The sequence below is a fragment of the Chenopodium album genome, chromosome 6 (genome assembly GCF_948465745.1).
Source record: "Chenopodium album chromosome 6, dcCheAlbu1.1, whole genome shotgun sequence".
In the NCBI taxonomy this organism is placed as follows: Eukaryota; Viridiplantae; Streptophyta; class Magnoliopsida; order Caryophyllales; family Amaranthaceae; genus Chenopodium; species Chenopodium album.
Window position 1 is genome coordinate 38,478,234 of NC_137839.1, and position 21,104 is coordinate 38,499,337.

General features: G+C 36.4%; 1 protein-coding gene across 3 annotated transcripts in view; it reads left to right on the top strand.

Annotated features, from left to right (window-relative positions):
* The window catches only part of LOC145636034 (uncharacterized), a 38,892-nt gene extending 19,142 nt beyond the window's left edge, over positions 1-19,750 (top strand). Inside the window, exons 8-10 of one of the 3 annotated variants that reach the window (XM_081687468.1) lie at positions 84-148; positions 18,830-18,897; positions 19,451-19,750. In XM_081687468.1, coding sequence (XP_081543594.1) covers positions 84-148; positions 18,830-18,857 — 93 coding nt within the window. In that variant the 3' untranslated portion in view covers positions 18,858-18,897; positions 19,451-19,750. Of the gene's footprint in view, positions 1-83; positions 149-242; positions 479-18,806; positions 18,898-19,450 lie in introns of those variants that run through there. The other 2 variants (XM_081687467.1, XM_081687469.1) reach the window with 2 other exon arrangements.
* The last annotated feature ends 1,354 nt before the right edge of the window (positions 19,751-21,104 follow it).

Sequence of the window (21,104 nt, forward strand, 5' to 3'; positions counted from 1 at the left end):
AGTAATGGCATGGCTTATTTAACTATCAATTTTTATTCCATTATTTAAACTTAGACTCTGTGTGGTTTTTTTTTTTTTTGTAGGGGCTTACTGGGGCTGCATCAAAGTATCTTGGGTTTCAGAGTCTAGCTGCATTCATTGGTCCAATGTAAGTGACTGTGCCCTAGATTTCTTTTCCTTTTTTTATTTTTTATTTTTTACTTACTCTTCTTTTTTCAATTTTATGTTTGATGAATTCTCAGGATCTGATATGTTCACTTATTCAGTGAACTCCATTACCCCTCCTTTAGGATGATGCAATTGAACATATTTTACTCTTCATTCTCTATAATTGCAATACAAATTTTGTTCATTTTCATTTTTTTTCTTTCTGATTATAGAAGACATGAATTTGCGAAATAGTCTAATAGAGTTAACATTGACTGCCATTTGCTACAGTTAGTGTGCCAGATTCCTTGGATAGAAGGGGGGGCGGGGGGGTTATTTTCACTTCTGGATTTGTTACTTCTTGTTGTTCATTACTATATTTTCTATTCTACACGAGGTTTTCCTTTTGCCTTATCAGTGTCTTCTTGATTTTAAATGTTTCCCCTAATCTTTTACCCACACAAAATTCATTTAATCAATCAAAGCCTTAATCACGTAAGTGGGGTCAGCTACATGAACCAAAAATGATTGTGAAGCATACATTTAGTTTCCTTATTGCCTGCAAAATCAATCCATGCAATTCATAGATGCCCAAAATAGTTGGACCTTTTCACAAGAAGTTTTGATTAGGTAGCCTAGATTTAAATATCCCAACTTAAAATTAAAGGTTTTTTAGTTAGGAGTCTATAGCTTGTGCCCTGTGGAAGTGTCATCATCCAAATGAAATAGGTTTAAAGATGTCCTACTTCTTCATTGAGGGGGCATTTGGTTTCTAAGAAGGAAACAGATACAAGGAGAAAATAGAATGACAAGCCCTCAGATTTCTCATGTTTGTTTAAAAACAAAGGATGGGAAACCTAACATACAACCATCACCACCACTACCCCTGTTTTTACTCTACAACTACCTCCATTGTTGCTGCCCCTATCTTCCCCCTAGATTCCCTTCTCTTTCGCCGCGACCCTTCCCCTTAATTCATGGTAACTCCCTCTCTCTTAGATCCAATTGTTTGGTGGCTTATGGTTGTGGTTGGTTTGATTTTGGGACAGGTGGTTGTACTGCATCCACCTAAAAGCCCACCCATTCGCCTTACTATAGGCGGTGCAACAAAGAGTCTTAGTCAGTCTGTTTGTTATGAGGAGGCAAGTGATACCTGAGGATGTTAGTTATGCTGAGAAAAATGCTCTTTTTTATTTGGTAAAAAAGCTACTTTTAGAAGAGAAATTCATCATAAAAGTCTGTAATAATTCCTTTTTGTCCAGGGAAAATTAGCCTCTCGTATTGCTGGTGTAATTACTTTCCCCTAGATAACATCATAATAATATTGCATTGTTAGTTTTCTTTCTTCTTCAGCATACAATGTATATCTCTCTTCCTCTTCTTTTCCCTCTTAAATCTGTATTTGTGTATCTAATTTGTATGGCTTGGGGCTAGGAGTGTGTTGTCGTACTTGCATGGGCATGTGGGTCATATAGGCCATGGCATGCTGGCGGGTGTGCAACTACCACACAACATGGGGCTAGGCGTGCTAGCAGACGTGTAGTTGGGTGTCTTATTGAAGAAAACATATATTTAAACCGTGTATTATTTTTGAAGATCTATGCGGTGCAAACCCTCATTGGCCAATGAAATTGCGAAAAAAGACCTTTATCATGCTTTAAGATTCTAAGTTTTCTAGAATTGAGGAGTTGCAAGGCCTTGCCACATGCTTATGTATTTAAGGGTTTGGATTAGGCCATAATCTCATTACATGATGTTGGTAGTCAGTAACACACAAGGCATTTGTATTTTGGGCCGTGACCTTTGCTCTGTGGTCAAAGGGTTATGAAGACTAAGAATCTCATCCTAAATTGCATGACTTAGGCATAGGGTTTGCATTGCTTTTAGCTGGGGTGTAAAGTACCCTTGAAGTCATGCTTCATCCATTCAAGTGTGAGCCATGCTTCATTCTTTTGTTCAACACTTAAAGTTTTAACATCCAAACAACCTTTCATTTAGCTCGACCCTTTCTCTCTCTAAACCCCCATCCTTTTCCCCACCGCTTCCACCGCCCTCCCTTTTCTCACTTCCTGCTCGCTGGCGATTGGGTTGTTTTGCATAGCCGTCGTCGGCGAGCCTAGTCTGTCCGTCAGTTCCCTTCTCTAGTGGTTTATTTTGCTTTATAAGGTCCGTAGGTGAAAATTCCAGGGGAATGCAGAGCGTCTTCTTCGGTGGGTTCGTGGTTTCCGGTATTTCGTCATGTATTTTGGGGCTAATTTCAGCGACTTAGGAACCAAAGGCTACTCTTAACGTCGCCGTCGAAAGGGTTTTGGTTAATTAATTTCTTGACGGTAAAGGTGAAGTTAAGACTAGGGTTTCCTTGTGTAACCAAGGTTGGGTTCAACGAGGGGTTCTTGCTGCGTTGCCGTTGACGATTTTTTGGTGTTAGTTTTGGTTACTGCCGGTGAGGTTTATCTTCCCCTGTGTTCTCACACTGTTTTTTTTGCTTGTTTTCGTTGATTTGTTTTGGTTTGCTTTAAATTTATTATGTTGTTCTTGTATAAGTTGCTTATTTGGTTGTTTAGGTTCTTGTGTTTAAATAATCCTCTTTCTCTGCTTGGTCATGAGTTAACGTTCTGTTTAGTAGTTCTAGTTTTGGAAGTTAATGAAGTGTTGACGTGGTCTTTTGAGCCGTGTTGGCCGGTGTTAGGGGTTGTACACTTACACAATCCCTCGTTGGTTGGGTTGGTGGTGTTGGGGTTTGGTGAGTCCGATTCACCGCGGAAACAAACCCAAAAAAAGACCGCACTCGCAATAAATAAAACCATAAACATAATTAATTTAATGATAAGATTAAGATAATAAGATTACCTTTGAAGCGTGCTTCGCCCAACCGCTTAGGCTCTTACTTGAAACCTAGCCTCGAAATTACGAAGGCCTCGAAATTACCCGCAACACGATCACCCACTAGGTTCAATGTCTTGGGAATAGCAAGACCCGAACGAAAAACCCGAGTAATTGAGGTCAAAGGCTTTCACAAAGGTGATACCTTTTTCAACTCCTGAGTTCAAAGGTTTTCACTACTAGTGATCCCTTTTCCAACTCTTACTCAAGCATAACGTCTAATGCCCCAGTTGGGTATTTATAGGAAATGATGAGAGTATGATTATCTCTCCCATCAATGTGAGACAATGACATTTTCACATTTTATTTTAAATCTAAAATAAAATTATTTAAGCAAGCTAGTAATAAATAAACAAGTGACTAGTAATACATGAGAGAGCCAGTGAGGACCACTTGGGGGACTAAACTTGCTCCCGACTCTCTCCCTCACCATGCGCCACATGGCAACTCCCACTTCGGCACCAAGGCACCCAAGTGGGCTTCTCATTTGCTGCTGCCCCTAGCATCGGGCTAGCCATCCCCGCACCACATAGTGCGGGCTGCTGTTGGGCTCGGCCAGCAAGCTTCGCACCCCAAGTGCAGGCTGTTGCCGAGACTTGTTACCGAGGTCTGTGCCTTGTGTGTGCACTTGGCAACTAGCATTGGTGCGCTAGCACGCACCAGCCAAGCGCAACAGGCTAAAGTCGTATCACCCAATCCAAAGTAGTTCCTAAATCCTCTAACTAATGCAGATAGGGAAGTAGGGTCGAATCCACAGGGAAACTGGTCTTTCTATTCCTAGTTAATTAAAGCAATCTAAATTATTAAGTAACAAAATAATATTATAGTGAAAGGAAACTAAACTACGGAGAGTAAAAGTAGGGAAGAATAAGAATAGAGAAAATCAATGAATAAGAGACCTAGGGCATAGGTTCACCAATAAATAACATTCCAGGGTAAAGCATAATAATCAAACATCAATGCATAAATTAATCAGATCATAAAGGGCTTTCGCTACGTATTACAATCACAGAATTAATCTACCGGTATTAAATCTCATATCTCGAATCTCGACTTAACCATTTATAAATTAACCTGCCTATTGAAACTAGACCTAAACATCAATTCTCATCTCTCGAATTTCGAATCAATATTGTCAAACCCATGCATAAAAGATCAGGCCTAATCTAGTCACAGAGCATTAAATCAATCAATAGGAAATTAATCTAGCATTGATAATTAACAACAATAAATTACTCCTTCATATTATTTATGGATCCCCACAAACCCTAGAAAAGAAACTACTCACACATAATTAAATCTGAACTAATCAAAGCAATAAAATAAGACATGATGAAAGAATTAAAGTAAATAACTGAGATTAAAGTAGAAGAAATCGTTACCAAATAATCTGAATTAAGGATTGAGTAAAGAACAAAGTTGTAGAGAGAGAAACTAATCTAAAAGCTAAGTAGAGAGAGAAAATCTAAGAGAAGAATTAAGAAAGAGTAAAAAAGATCCTAAACTCGCTTAACGGAGAAGTATTTATATTAAGCAAGAATGCTAAACTAAAACAAACTTAAACGACGATTAAATCTTTTAACAATGACACGCGCCCGATTGGGCGCGCCTTTTTCTTCAAGTGCATGTTTCTCGCGCTCGGCAGGGCGCGAGTTTGGGCGTCAGCTACTCTTCCCCGCTCGGCCAGGTGCGCCTTCGGGCGGAAGCTCCTTTGGCCGGGCGGCACTCTTGGGCTACTCTTTCGACTTCGATTGGGCTCTAATTCTTCGGACCAATCCGGATTTCCTATTCCGGTCTTGATTACTTGGTCCAAATGCCTCGGTATCACATATACCGAGCCCTTAATCACCGGTTCAATAACCGGCCCTGGGCTATAAAGGATGGTCGTGCATCTCCAATGCTCGTAGAAACTCCATAATATCCCGGGAAAATGCTCCAAAAGTACAAATCCCTACAAAAGTCAACCAAATCTACGAAAACATTAGAAAACACCAATTAGTAACAAAAGTGGCTCTAAAGAGCAAAAAACACTACTAATTATGACCAAGGGACGGGGGTAAAATACTATATAAAATGGACATATCATTGCGCATGCTAGCCACCATGCTACGCATTGTGCCCCTAGCACTCGGTTTGTTCGGGGCACTCTGATGCTAGGGGTATTTTGGGAAATACGTTGATTTATTACTATTTGCACGTCTCGTCTTTTACTATTTTCGACTCGACTTTCGACGCTTGGTTTCGACGCTCTAAGCTCGAATTTCCGATGTCTAAATATTTATTACTCGGTCGACTCATTAATTCCTTCCAAATTAATTCGTCGCTTCGGCTCGTTGGTTGCTTGGGTGTGACCCGAAGGGTTCGGTAAAGATTAACCTGTGATATTACTTATGCATTAATATTACTGAGAAGCGGCCTCCACCCAGGCGTTCTGATCACTTGACCTTACTGAATATATTAACTTTCTAATAATTCTGAACCCACCATTGGAATAATACACTTGTTCGAAGGACACTATTCCTTTCAATCTCCCACTCACTTGTCCTTCCGGACAAGTGTGCTTTTAGTGTATAGCTCTTTTCCTATGTCGCTTAATGCCTCTTCATGAACTATAAGGTAAGATTTATTTGTCATTCTATTACGTCCAGAAGTGTTTCTCGATTCCGAGTCCGATTGTCAATTAACAGATGATTTCTAAAATCCATCCAAGCACAACCATGCATTTTTACAGTCTCGTTCTACGAGAGGCCTTGTAAACAACAAAGGCACCTTCCCTATTTATGTAGGGGGACATTTTCAGTCTTGTAATGTAGCTTCTCTTACTACGAGGACCTAGTTACCCGAGTGATGCGTTATAATCCCCTATTACGGCAAACGTTTGACAATCATCAAAGCGGGCTAGTACTCAAACAAGAAAGCTCACAATACTCATGGTCGAGGAAAGAGGTTCCGATAGCAATAATGAGAAGTATACTCATGACGATTTTTTTTAATCTCTTAAAGTATTCTCATAGGTCGGTCCAGTATGGTGTTAGACCAATATCTATGCAAATGATTCATGACGATCATGTCCTTGTAGAACAAGAAACGGTGCTATAAATCAAACTACACACTAATCTCAAATGGTCATTAATCGTCCATCGTTTAAATGACCTCGATTAGGGATAATTTTCGATTATAATATTCAATGTTCACTTAATAAGTGTTTCCTTACCAAGACTGGTCTTGATACCCTATTTTGAATATTCCAAGAATCGAATGGACTCATTATTTAATTCTAAACCACAATTAAATAGTCAACGGAGTGATTTAAATTGCATGAAAAATTAAATTATTCCAAAACCTGAATGGTTCATCTTATGATAAATGGTTTTTTCGAATGTTTTAAGAGTAACACTCTTTATAAAACATTTACAGAAATCACACCCATATCTAATATGCTTGATTTCTTTCATGCAATTGTGAATGTTGTCGTTCACTTATTCCATAGGTCTAGTTATAATTGATTTAGGATTTATTGTCCACGTGATGTCTCCCACTCATTTTCATGATTGAGATCTTCAAATTGACAACCTACAATCATTAACGTTCAACAACGAACTTTCCATAGAACATTTTCTTTATTATTGCCTTTAAGACAACAATATTCTCAATATATATTTTAGTAGACTTCCTAATGATGCTTTGCTTGGGTTTCACTCCAAACGTGTAACACCCCAGTAATTCTCTCTTAAAACCTGTAAATACCCCGAACAAAATCCAAGAGAATTACTGGCGTGCTACCGCCACGTGTTCAAACGTTAAGGCTATATCAGAAATTAGCAGCGGAAAAACTAAATCAGTTATAAATAAGTTTTAAAACCAATAACCAAAATCAAATTAAGTGATACAACTTGGAACCATTAAGGCCCTTATTCAAAACCCCACAAAAAGTAGTAAATAAATAAAACCAAAGTTTAAATAAATTCAAACTTATTAAAAGAAATAAACTGCGAATAATAACCAACTCTCTACTCAAAATCCCCCAGATGCGAATGCTGCGTATGTAAGAACCTGTGGTTAATCTGCTCCCCAATATTACAAGTGTAAAAATTGGATCGTCACAGGGTCATTGAAAGGCGAAGGCCATGACCAAAGAAAGACACACAAAGCACGTAATCAGCAAAGCTGAGTACATACAAGCTGCGGAATAAATTAAGAAATACCTAATATGCTACTAATAATCAAGCATAAGCATCATTAAATACAGACTTAGCACATGGCTCAATTATCAAATTTATTAAGACCTCACTAGTTGATATTAACTAACTCATTTATTTATTTCATTGGATTTAGCAATAGACAAGGTTGCCCAACCCATGTCCCATTTGGAACATCAATAAAAGAAAAACCCCATGCCTCCTTTCGGAAACATCAATAAACATCCAACGACCATGGGCGCGACTCCGTGACCGTAGTTAGTATGAGATCTCACCTAACTCCTAATTTAAAAAAAAAAAATATTTGAAATAGGAGACTCGTAGATCAGACGGCCTCGATAAAAGTACACGGCTAATACCCCATGTACCCCACTGATTGTCATTACTCTAGATGTGCACCAATCCAGAGTTTTATTGCTCATCCATCTTGCACTTTACGTGATTTACAGGTTTAGACTTAGTGATGACTCATATGCATAACAATACAAATATTCCAAACACAATTCAATCAAATAAGGCAAGTTTCCAATTTCAATTCTTGATTTATTAGTGACAAACAACATTTATTATTTATTCCTTTACTACCTCGTTGTATAAACACCTTGAGTGCATAAGGCACCCCAAAACCTCAACCTCGTCTTATAAGACTTGAATTCTTCCTTTACTCATCCTGTTTGTATAATCATGAATGAGTAATAAATTAATCTTTACACCAATCACATACCTTTGCCTCTAAGCGCACCTTGCATAATTAGAGCACAAATAATACTTGCAATATAAATAGTGCACATCATATGAAATTCACAATGTATAACCAAACAATTTAACCCAGTCATTCCTATGCATGATACTAAGTTCTCGATCCGTCCTTAAACATGCACCTACAAGCAAGGTTTCGTAACTTGTACGTACCTTGAGCAAACGAATTGGTATGCCACTTTACTAACTAGAAATCACCTTTAATAAACTCCTCTCTTAAACCAAACAATAACATCTCAATCAATACTCAATCAATCAAATTTACAACAATACTAACTTACTTTAAAATCTTCAAAATCCAAACCAAACAACACTTTAAAACCTTCCCTTTAGTTAAAATATAAGGCTTATATATAGTTCTTTGAATTTTCTTCATAAAAACCTTAAAATACACTCTTATACATGAAATTACAGCAAGTTTAAAGTTTAATAAAAATCTGAAAATTATTTAAAAACCCCTAATAATCTCCCTTTTTAATGGGTGATTAAACCCTCTTTATAAAACATCAAAAGTAGTACTTAGAAACTATTTCCAGCACTTAAAACTTCAATAAAAACATATATTTATGCTTAATTAACTTTAAACATAATTAATTTTATCAATCAAACTCAAGGATAATATTTTAAGTATAAAAAAACTTTGTTAAAATCAAAGTGTCCGAAAATCATATTTAGAGGCTGAATTTGGCCACGTAAGGGTGGTGCTCACTACCAAAGGTAGTGAGTCTTTCTTAAAACGTTGTTTCCACATGAAAAACACTACTTTTTCATCAAAATCGGATGAGTTCTGAACCTGATCGGGATTAAAACGGGATTAATATTAACGAACGAAAATCTAAAAAATTAAAACACGAATTTACATGTTCAAAATAATCTGGAATTAAGTTAAACTAATCATTAGTTATAATCACCAAAATTTCAAAACATCATTACTACAAAAGCCCTAAATCAATTGTTCATAAAAACCCTAAAGTCATGATTTTCAATAATTAAAAACCCTAGGTTATAAAATTTACAAAATCTGAAAATTATGACATTTATAAAATCTGAAATTATAAAGTTCAATCATCAAAATACAACTTGATACTAATTAAATTAATTTCAAACAATAAAATCAAAACCCATAAATCAATAATTATAATCATACAAATTAATAAAAGTAAGGAGAAAGAAAATAAGACTAACATTTTTGTGTGGGAAATTTTTGGGGATTCATGGGGTATTTATAGGAGAGAATTGTAGGGTAAATAGGAAGATTGGGCCTCATAAAAATAATGGGTCGATTAAGTAAACAAATGGGTTTGGCTTGTGTGATTGGACATAAATTGTAGAATAAAGGTGCATAAAATAATTTGTTCAAATAATTTTCGACCCAGATTAATAATTTGAAACTTTTAAAATTAAATTATGAAAAATAACAAATAAATATTATAAATAAAATAAATTTTCATTTATAAAATATTTAAAAATAAGGGGGATTACAAAACGGCTCACAATGATTTAGGATACCCTAATCACTTGTGATCATGGAAATTTTCCTTAAATTCCCACATTACACATGGATGCACGTCCATGTTACCATTCTCAAGCCACGACTCATTTTTAGCTCGTGCTTATAAACGGCTTCCTTGTTAAGGATCTAATCCTTGTTAAGGTTTGTGCTTGCAACATCAATTCTCAAATTGTATTTGTTTCCACAAGTCAAGAACTTATTCTGTTACTTATCCAAGTACTTAAATGTTCTTGGCCATAATCTAACGATCTATTACATAGATACAAGTTGATTGGTATTACATACATACTTCACATGCTCTAAGCAAGTAAGTCCTGCGACGATTCCATATCATAGCGTACATGATGGATTAAGTTGCAGAGTAATTCTCAATCTTATTCCATCCATGTGACATTTTAGCTCATTCAGTTTCACTGATTCTTGCTTAAATTGTTCGCTATGTGATACGGCTAAAAGTCTCTTACTAGAGTCTTTCTTGTTCGACTTAATATTTAGCCTAGCTTATACTTAGTTCAAACATTTACTTAGTTTTATACATACGGGTCGATAGTCTTTCAAAATCCTTCAATTCATGTTTAACACGGTAAATTCCTTTACACGTTCAAACATTTTTTTTAAGTCTATACAATAGATTTTAATACCCAATACGTACTAGGTATCGTTTTTTGTTTGGTCCATTGTCGAAAATACTTTCAAATCTAAGCATTTAGTGTTTGACCGTTATTTCACAATAGAGTTCGTAAACTTTTTGGTGGACCTTTATATAATTTACTTTTGCTCCCACTAAACTTCTTATTCATAAGAATTTCTATGTTTCTCCATAAGTCAATCCTTTTATTAACTTCATGAGAAAACATGTTCCAATTCCTATATGCAATGCTTCCTTAAATCCCATAATGGATTCATTGAGCTTGCTTTCAAATCTAGCATTATTCAGATTTTCAAAACCCTTAGACTATTTTCACAGTCACTTCCAAAATCCTATTTTAGGAAGGCGGTTTTGGTATCTATTTTGTCATATTTCATATGTGCAATTTTGCTAGAACAATCACGAAAAGAATTTAGCATTCCGATTGGTGAATAGGTTTTTATTAAAATCAACTCCTTGAATTTAATTGTATCCTTTTCAACCAATCTAGCTATGTATACATATACATTTCCACATTTGTTAGTTTTCTCCTTGAAACTTATTTGCAATCGATGGGCCTTTCACCCTTTATGCAAATTAATCAAGTTTTAAAACATGATTTTCAAACATGGAGTCTATTTCGGATTTTTATGGCCTCTAACCATTATTTGGAATTTGGATTTGTCGTAGCTATTTTACAAGACATTTTTCCCTTACTATCTAATAGTAAATAGTATGGTGGTAAGTCTTAGGTTTATTTCTAACTTAATAGAAAATTTATAGGATTCAATCCAAGCCTTTGGTGAATTCTATACCTATACGGGGTTATTGCAGTTTTAAGGCGCTTCCAAAGGCCTTTGATTTTCTTGATCTTACTCTAACTTTTCAAAAGTTTTGTGAGAAATGAATTCTCTTTTAAGGCACTTGTAAAGTTCCTTAAAGTATTCTTGATCAAGTATTGTCACGAAACCCTTTTAAGGTCTTTCGAAATTCTCAGTTCTAGTTTGTTGCTAAGCTCGATTCATCTGAGTTCATTTTCCTCCCACTTGTCGTTTTGGAAATGTGTTACTTTCTAGTTTGATACCACTTAGAGCAACAAACGCTATGTTCTCAAATTAGGTTGTGAGGGTAATGCCCGTGGTCTCACTTGAATGCTTACAAAGAGACATGTATATTGTCTTTGGGTAAAAGTTCGTTGTAAAACAAACAATTAGCTCCCACTTGAGCTATCTTAGCCTTTAATGAGCCATTAAGCTCCCACTCAACCACCTAGCTCTTGCTAAGCCGGTGAGCTCCCACTGAGTCACTTATCTCCCACTCTGGCTAAGAGTTTTAGACATATAATTGAAAAGACATTTAGAAGTTAATTCTATCCATAACTGAGTATGGCGTCCTTTCTTAGCTTCGACATTTTGTTTAGTGTAACATTAGTACTTCGTGCAAATCTTAAGAACTTTATAGGAAGGGATGTGATCCATCATTGTTCGAGTCATTTTTAAATGGCATCGAGGTCTCTGTGATGTTCTTTGCGGAGTTATTTATGAAAATTTTAATTTCATAACTTTGTGATGGTCACGCTTGTCTGAAGCAAACATCGCTCGATTTAATCTAGACGTTTTGATGTCTGGCCAAGTCAATTATGTACTTCATTAAACTCTTGAACTATTCAAGATCAAGTTTGTTCATATTTGATGAATATAGTCATATTCTTTCAAATTTGAAACGTTGAAGTAAATGAATCCTCTTTAGCTTTCGGAGTAAATTGTCTATACCAAGAACAATAGCTCTTTACTTTGTCGGTTTCAACAAGTAAGACTTGCTTGTCTTAGAACGATTCCGAATCGATCAACTATCAAGAGCCTATCTAATAGAGCCTTGATTACGACCATGTCGATGTGACATTGCTAAAGATGTTCGGAACGCAAATCATGCCCATGACTTTGAGCTTTTGCAACTATTGCTCATGTTAAGAAAATGTTTGTTTATAATCAAGCATTCTTGACTCATGGTTTAGACAACAATGCCATTCAAATAAATTTGCAACTATTGCTCATTGCTTTGAATGTGAGTCTTTCCGTGTGTAAACGGATCAATTGCTGATTATGGAACACAATAACCATTTATTTGTTACAGCCTTAGCTTAAAGGTCTTTAAACAAAGCATAAGACCTTACAACTGATGTAGCACCACTTGCTTCATTCTAAGCTTGTAAGTCAATAACTTAGCTTATCTTCAATAGTTTGAGGTCACTTTCAAAGTGGAACACTCAAGCAGTATCCGATACTTTGTGAAGATAATGAGTTGCTAAGTTAACTTCAATAACATGGATTTTTTAGTAAAATGGAATCTCATTCCTTTTCTTTGTTCCTCGTTTCCTATATTTCTTATCATACTTTATGTCATAATCTTTAAGAACCATTTCTTTAAAAGTCTTTGACTTTTATACTTTGTTAGGCATAGTTAAGCATCTAATGCGCCGTAAAACAAAGTTCCATCTTTTCCTTAAATTCACGCTTGAATTACTACATCAATGAGTCCTACTCATCTACGTATTAAGCGAAAAGATATGTTGGTTGTCAATATTGACAATTTGAGTTTGCAACTCAATACTTCATGTTTTATCAAAATTACCTAGTATTTTGAATACATGATGTCCAACCGTCCTTTCGGACTTTGTTATACATTTATGAGAATTGTATTTTAGAAATGCTTTACTTTTCTTTGAGAACCATTTTCAAAGATTTCCTTTACCAATCATGGAAAATCATACAGTTTGATTTGGAATTCTACAAATATAAGTGCAAAGTATAACCATTTATCAAGTAAATAACATAATAAGTTTGAAAATTAAAAGGTATTCATGCAAATTTTCAATATTATTAAACGTCTTATCCACGCATTAAATTTGTCCCCATTTGGCAAGAATAAGTCGATTCCAAGATACAAATAAACAAAGAGTGGTTAAGCATGCTTTGGCTTGCCTTAACACTCAATCTCCTAAGGTAAGCACTGCTTTGCTAATGGCTCTAAGCCACTCTTGGTTGAATAAATCAATCTCCTAAGGTAAGCTACGCTTTGCTAATGGCTCTAAGCCACTCTTGCTTGAATAAATCGTGCTCTCTAACAATTTATTCACTTTGCCACGACATGTTAGGACTCCATCACTCATATCGTTGAGTACAACCAAAACCAACTTGCATACCCGACATGCCTTATGAGTGTAGGGAGTAATAGTGATGCCTCGCTTTGGCGTAGCCCATCACTACTCTCAATAGGTCGATAAGTGTTGTTTTGGAATGACAATTTCACTCAATATTTTAGGGACCTAGGGTTTCTATGTTGGTTGATTTAAGTGAACTTAATTAATCATCGCAACATTTGAAATCCTAAACATGCTAACATATAATTCATATAGAAATGATCATAAATATGTAAAGCATAAGCATTTTTATGCATATTGGCAACTAGCATGATTCCTTGAATTCTTGAAGTCTTCAAAAGGTCTTGTTTTGCAACTTTATGGCTTTGTCTTCCAAGAACCTCTGTCTTCAAGACTTGACCAAAATTATGCAACTACTATTATTTACGGTTAGGACTAATCTAAATATTAAGGTACAAAAATACTCAACGGTACGCAGACCGTATTTAAATTTACAAAAATACATCACGGATTGTAGTCCGTATTTTCTATCCTAATCGGGCCCCACTAGTTGCCATTTTATAAAACCCGTGAGAGAATATACATTCCATTCATCCATTCACTATTTGTGAATGGCCCATGCATTTTACAACGATAAACAAGTAACAATGTATAAACACGCGATAACTAGTAACTAATCTAGGTGGTTAATTAACACGCCTAATTATAACTAGTCAAAGTTGTTTTAACCGATTATGTAAATAAGCGCAATTAATATTTGAAGCTCCCACTAAATTCCGCATTCATCTTAATTAATCCAATTAATTAAGCCGGTAAAACCCAATTATTTGCCAAAATAAAATTTTGCAAATGCCGCTCATTAAACCGAGGCTTAGCCTCCAAAATTTATTAAAATAATTAAAACCAAATTAAATTAATAAAATAATTAAAACGGCAAAATAAGCAAACACGAAGCCAACCATACTCAAGTGGTTCACGCACTACATACGTGCCATATGAAAGTCAAGGTTGTCTAACAACCCCGTACTATACGGCTTGGCGCACGTGCCTTCACCACCCCACGTAGCACTAGCTAGGTAGAGCCTAGTAGCGTTTGCTACGGGTTACAAGGTTCTAGGCACAAGGCCATGACTGCTTGCCCCTTTACACCAAAACACCAAGCACACACATGCTCTCAAAACGCTCGCACACCCTACCACACCACAGTAGCCATGTGCTGCGCTACGGCGGCAGCACGCACGCACGTAGCACAACCATGTGTTGCTGCGTTGCTGCTGTGGCTGGGGGCGCATGCCACGCACATGGCTGCACGGCTAGCCAAGGGAGGCTTTTCCTCGATTTGCGTGCCATAGCCTTGGGATTTCAATCCCAAATTTCGCGTGACAATATATTAATTCTAAATTAATTTTAGAACTAATTTTAATAAGCAAAATTGAAATTTTTAAACAAGTCTAACTTAAATAAAATCACCCGAGTGCATGTAACCAAAATTATATCCAAGAACCATTCTTTAATAAAATTGGTTTAATTTGGTGCAACAAAATAAAATAGGGCAATTACTCACTATTAATTTAATCAATTTAAATTAATCTTGAGATTTTGACAAAATAAAAGGGAGTTGGAAAAATGAACATAAGTTCAATAAAGATTCCAACTTAATAAAGATTCCAACTTTAATACTTGTGAATCCTTGAAAAATTATATCTTCCAATATGAAGATAAACAATTTTCTATCACAAGTTTCAAACTTTATGATTCCAATCAACTTAAAAATGATTAAATCAACAAAGTTCAACAAAAATCCATGGAATTTAGTAACTCAAAGTTTCAATCACTTAACTTAATTAAAGATTGAATCGTTGGTACTTAGAAGCCTTAAAGAACAACAATTTCACACTCAATGCAATTTATTTGCAATTATGTGAAAAAATATAACCAAGCTTTTAAACACTATTTTTGGGTCGAAATCTGGGTTCGGGAGCTGAAGTCAGCTCTAATACGAGGTTAAAATGGATAAAACGAGCTACCAATCTAATTAGCAACTTAAAACAAGAAAAAATAAGCCATTAAAACACCTTGAAAAATATTATGATTTTAAAAATAAACAAGCGAGGCTCCGATACCGCTGTTGGGGTTTGGTGAGTCCGACTCACCGCGGAAACAAACCGAAAAACAAGATTGCACTCGCAATAAATAAAACCATAAACATAATTAATTTAATGACAAATTAAGATAATAAGATAACTTTTGAAGCGCGCTTCGCCTGACCGCTTGGGCTCTTACTTGAAAGCTAGCCTCGAAATTACGAAGGCCTCCAACGATGATCCACCCGCAACACGATCACCGACTAGGTCCAATGTCTTGGGGTTAGCAAGACCCGACCGAAAAACCCGAGTATTGAGTTCAAAGGCTTTCACAAAGGTGATACCATTTTCAACTCTTGAGTTCAAAGGTTTTCACTACTAGTGACCCCTTTTCCAACTCTTACTCAAGCATCATTTCCAATGCCCCAGTTGGGTATTTATAGGAAATGATGAGAGTATGATTTATGTGGGACAATGAGATTTTCACATTTTATATTAAATCTAAAATAAAATTATTTAAGCGAGCTAGTAATAAATCAACAAGTGGCAATCATACATGAGAGAGTAAGTGAGGACCACTTGGAGAGGGGGGGGGGGGGGGAGGGGACCAAACTTGCTCCCCACTCTCTCCGTCACCTTACGCCACATGGCAACTCCCACTTGGGCACCAAGGCACCCAAGTGGGTTTCTCATTTGTTGCTGCCCCTAGCCTCGCCAGCCATCCCCGCACCACATAGTGCGGGCTGCCGCTGTTCTCGGCCAACAAGCCACGCACCCCAAGTGCGGGCTGCTGCCGAGACTTGGTGCCGAGGTCTGCTTCCTTGTGCGTGCACTTGGCTTGTAGCATTGTGCCCCTAGCACTCGGTTTTCTCGGGGCACTCCGATGTTAGGGGTATTTTGGGAAATACGTTGATTTATTACTATTTGTCTCGTCTTTTACTATATTCGACTCGACTTCCGACACTCGGTTTCGGCGCTCTAAGCTCCAATTTCCGACATCTAAATACTTATTATTCGGTCGACTCATTAATTCCTTCCGAATTAATTCGTCGCTTCGGCTCGTTGGTTGCTTGGATGCGACCCAAAGGGTTCAGTCAAGATTAAGCTGTGATATTAATTATGCATTAATATTACTGATCGGAAGCGGCCTCCACCCAGGCATTCCGATCACTTGACCTTACCAAACATATTAGCTTTCTAATAATTTTGAACCCACCATCGAAATAATACATTTGTTCAAAGGACACTATTCCTTTCAGTGGCCCTTCTAGTAGCTTTGTCGGGGTGTGATCATGTTGCCCAGTGGTTAGAACAATTTTCCCAGGGAGTGAAGTTATTAGCGCAAATGGATAGGTTTCTCTGCATATGGAGTTTGTAGGAGGAGTGTGGTTTTGAGGGAAGAGTTTGGTGTGTAGGTCTTGTTGCATGGTTATGGGATGATATGGGCATTCATACAATTGTTATCATCTCTTGTTAGTTTGGGTGATGACAAAGTCAGTCATCGCTGTTAATTCATATCTTGAAAGAGGCTACCCATTTTTGATGATTGGGTCAAGCAAAGCCCTCCATTTTCTTGCATTCTCTATTGGTGGAGTTGCAAGAAGAGAACCTGCATTTGGATGCATGGTTTCTCATAGAGTCGTTAAAGAAAATGACTCTATAGGTTGTGTTCCCAGACTCCTAGGATGCAGATGTGCTTTTCAACCCCTATGAGTGGAATGGAGTTCTAGGTTCGTTCTTCAGCAACAGGATGCATATTTCGGGTTCTTTCGTCTCCCATCTATTTCCATCACGAGTTTCCTTCGCTGTCACTGCCAGTTTGGGTTCTCTTCAATGTTTATGATCTGTGCTCTTGGTCCATCTCTACTGTTAATTTGGCTTCTCTTGGTCCATGTTAGGGATGTGTCTTTCAATGTTTTGTTTTCTTTGTTCATCCTATAATGGGTATGGTTATTAGTGTGTATCTTTTAGGTTGTTTAGTGAAAACACTTAAGTTTTAAGATTTTTTGAGGGCATTTGACAGTCACGTCTTTGTGAAAGGTTGATTATTGAACATGATTTTTGACTATCTTGACTTCAATCTTCTAGATAATGTGTCCTCACAAAATCATCTTTGTCAATATGGCTTGTACACTTGGCAGTGATTTGCCGAATACAATTATTGTAGATATATTCTATCCCTCTATTTATCGAGACTTATTTCGATTAGATATACAGGCAAGATCTTAAATACAAACCTTAAATACTAAACAACTCAAATTTACTATTATTGTTTTGGATCTACAATTAATCCTACGGATCCCTAGGGTTGGTAGAATTCGTAAATTCTTTTACATATTCCGAAGACTCGGACTATGGCTGTGTATATCAAGTCAAGTATACGAACTCCTTCTATCCGTCTTGTATATATTGTCCTTTTCGTTCCGTATTAGAATAGAAATTTATTCGTTCCGTATTAGAATAGAAATTTATTCTTCGATTTTTGTTTGAGTTTCACTATTGATTTTGTGGATCTCCGCCTTCATTTTCTATATAAGGAGCTTTTCATTGTTCACTTCAATTCATTCTCAACACATCTTTGCAGAGTTAGAGAGAGAAATCATTTTCGAGAAAGTCTTTACATGCCGAAGACTCTCTCGGAAGATGAGAAGCACTAGAGAGTCTTTTGACCTGAAGTTAAATGTGTAATGAATCATATTAAAAAGATTAGTCCCTATGTCATACATAGGAAAGATGTGAATCATGCATGTGGGAAGCACTAGAGATTAATCAAGGTCCAATAAGAATTCTTGATCTATATTCTATACTATTGAATATCATCATGATGAAATTTTCAGCATAATCATAAACGTTTTGTGATTATTGCCCTACATTTCCTAAATGAACTATGTTTTGTGACTATCTGTACTAATTGAAATCAATGTAATGTAATTTTGCCAATGCACTTTTACCATTAATGTGTTTTAGTAAAATTAAGAAATGCTGATATTTAATTACATACATCTAAACAAACTCAATAATATAATACTTCCTCTGTTTATTTTGATTGCATCATTTGGTATGGGTACATATTTAAGAAAAAAGATTGAAAAGGTGGGACATGTCAACTTTGCCCATGCGATACTAACATATGAAAGAGAAAAAAGGCGGAGTGATAATAGTTGTTATCACATTCACATGTGAACAATGATAGGATATTCTATGAAAGCATATCAATTAAGGAAATGGTGCAATTGATTAACCGATACGTAACTTTCCAAAAAGAAAATGGTGCAATTTATACGTACCATTTGTTTTTATCTATTACTTTGTGGTAAACAAATATAGTAAAAAATTATTATATGAATAGTTTAAAAAGTTTATATGGAACAATTGAAACAACACATAGAATGTATGTTTAATATTCTCTTCCCCCTGTCGTGGTCGTTCTTAGGGTGTGGGGAACTTTTTTGGCAGACGTCGTCATTCAAATGTTGGGGACTGATTATATCAGGATTTTGCAAGCTATTTATGCCTTGGCTCAGGTACCTTTTCTTATGGATCTGTCATGAAATGATGCTTCTTAGATGAAAGTGTATGCCTGGTTTTTAATTAGTCATGTAATTTTTGTATTGTAAAAAGCTGTAAAGAATACAATTGATGGATGCCTTACTAGCAGAGATTTTGATGATGCTTTTATTGATTTGTCATGTGAAAATGTTCTGTGATTTTAGTTGCTCAATATATAAACTCGATTTTTGACAAGCTATACAGAACTCTTCTATGTGATCATCAATTCATCACACACTCAATTCATTGGGCATCATTATCATTAAACTATTACTAGTGACCATTCTAAATCTTTATTTGTAATAAACTTCCTCCGTTTCTTTATAGTAATCCTATTTACACTCCACCTTAGGTAATTTGTTAACCCACTTTGCATGATTAGTAACCTCTTCAAAAAGCGTCACATAATAAAGGATGGTGTGGTGTCATATAACAATTTGTTGTACAATAAACTAGCAAACTTTTTTACATCTATAGTTTACACATATTTCTTTTTTTTTAAATCTTACTTCTTTCCTTTTTGTTCAGATACGTATTCTTCGCAGACATGGTCTATACTTGGATAAGCTGAAAGCGGGATTTTGACAAGCCACCGCAGCTTCATAAACTTCTTGTGTACATTAATTATAAATTATGTATTAGTGCTACATCTATGTATGTAATCCGTATTCGTCGCAGGCATGGTCTATACTAGGGGTAAACTGAGGGGCTGGGTTTTGAGAAGTTGCTGCAGTTTCATAAACTAGTGTACAGCTAATAGAATCATATATTTCATGTTTCAGTTTCCTCATTTATCAGGTAAAATTCTGTATAGAAATATTTTTCTTATGGTTGGTAATCTGCTAGCTGATTGGAACTCTCTGAACTAGGGAATCTGAAATACCGTATAATTTATCCAACAGAAGTTGAGTGAACTTGTGTCTGGATATCGCACTGTTGATTTGCTTTCGACGTCTTTCTGAATTAGAACAAAGCTTAGTTGTGCTTAACACCATAGCTACATAGAAAGAATTGGATTCGAACAATTCTATCTACATTTAGTAAGTCGTGAGTGATTATTATGTCTTTGTCCTCTTCAATTTAGCCCTGAAATCATGTTAGATTAACTTTTTTTCAGGTTAGACGTCCACAAAGTGCCTTTATATTTGCATTTTGTTCCAGGAAGATGCCTCCAAAGCGAAGCGTAGGCTGTGGCATTCTTAACCAAAACAAAGGCGCTAAAAACATGCTAGTGTTGTGATTGTGGCCTTTGCACATTAGGATGAATCCACTCACCTAACTCTCTCTTTCTTCCTCTCCCTCTTGCTCTCTCTCTGTGCTTTTGCAATATTTTAAGGAAAATTTGACATTTGCTACCATGGAAAGTGCCCTTGTTCACATTTGCAACCCCTTTAATTTTTTATTTTATTTTGCTACCACTTAAATCAAAGTTTTTTAAAAATTACTACCACTTAACGGAATTCATTAGTATTTCCATTAAGTTAATTAAAAAAAAATAAAAAATAAATTAAAAAATAATTTTATATACTTCCCCCGTTTTTTTATTATTGCACCATAGGAATTGAGTACAAATATTTTGGTAGTGGAAAAAAGTAAGAGAGAGAAAGGTAAGAATACAAAATTGCCTATGTGACAAATTGATAAACTAAAAAATAAGTGTGAAAAAATCAAGGGTATATTGGGTATTTGCAGTGTGAACACAAATAATTTTTTTCCTAAAGAAGAAATGGTGCAATATTTGTGAAACTTCTTAAAAAGACAAGTGGTGCAATAATAAAAGAACGGAGGAAGTATATAACCACCCTCAACTGCCACCCCTTGCCGGCGACCGGCGCCGGCGTGTACCCACCCCACTCCCTTTCCCCCACCCCTACGTAGCCAACGCGAACCCCCCTCCCCTTTCCCCGTTCTCGCTGCCCCGACCCCCACCTCGAACCAAAATCAAAACCACCCCTGAAATCCGCCCCTAGCCCCGTTCCCCCCACTGAATTGACCCCCTCCCCTTCCCCTACTGCGTTTTCGGCCTTCCCTAACCCTAAACCACCACCCCAAAACCAAGAAAAATGAATTTAGGGTTGGTAGCTAATTGGGTGGCTAGGGTTTGTGATTTAATTTGTGGTTGGCTGGAGAACCTTCGCGCTAATGGGTGGCTAGGGTTCGCGCTGGGAATGGGGCCGTTTTC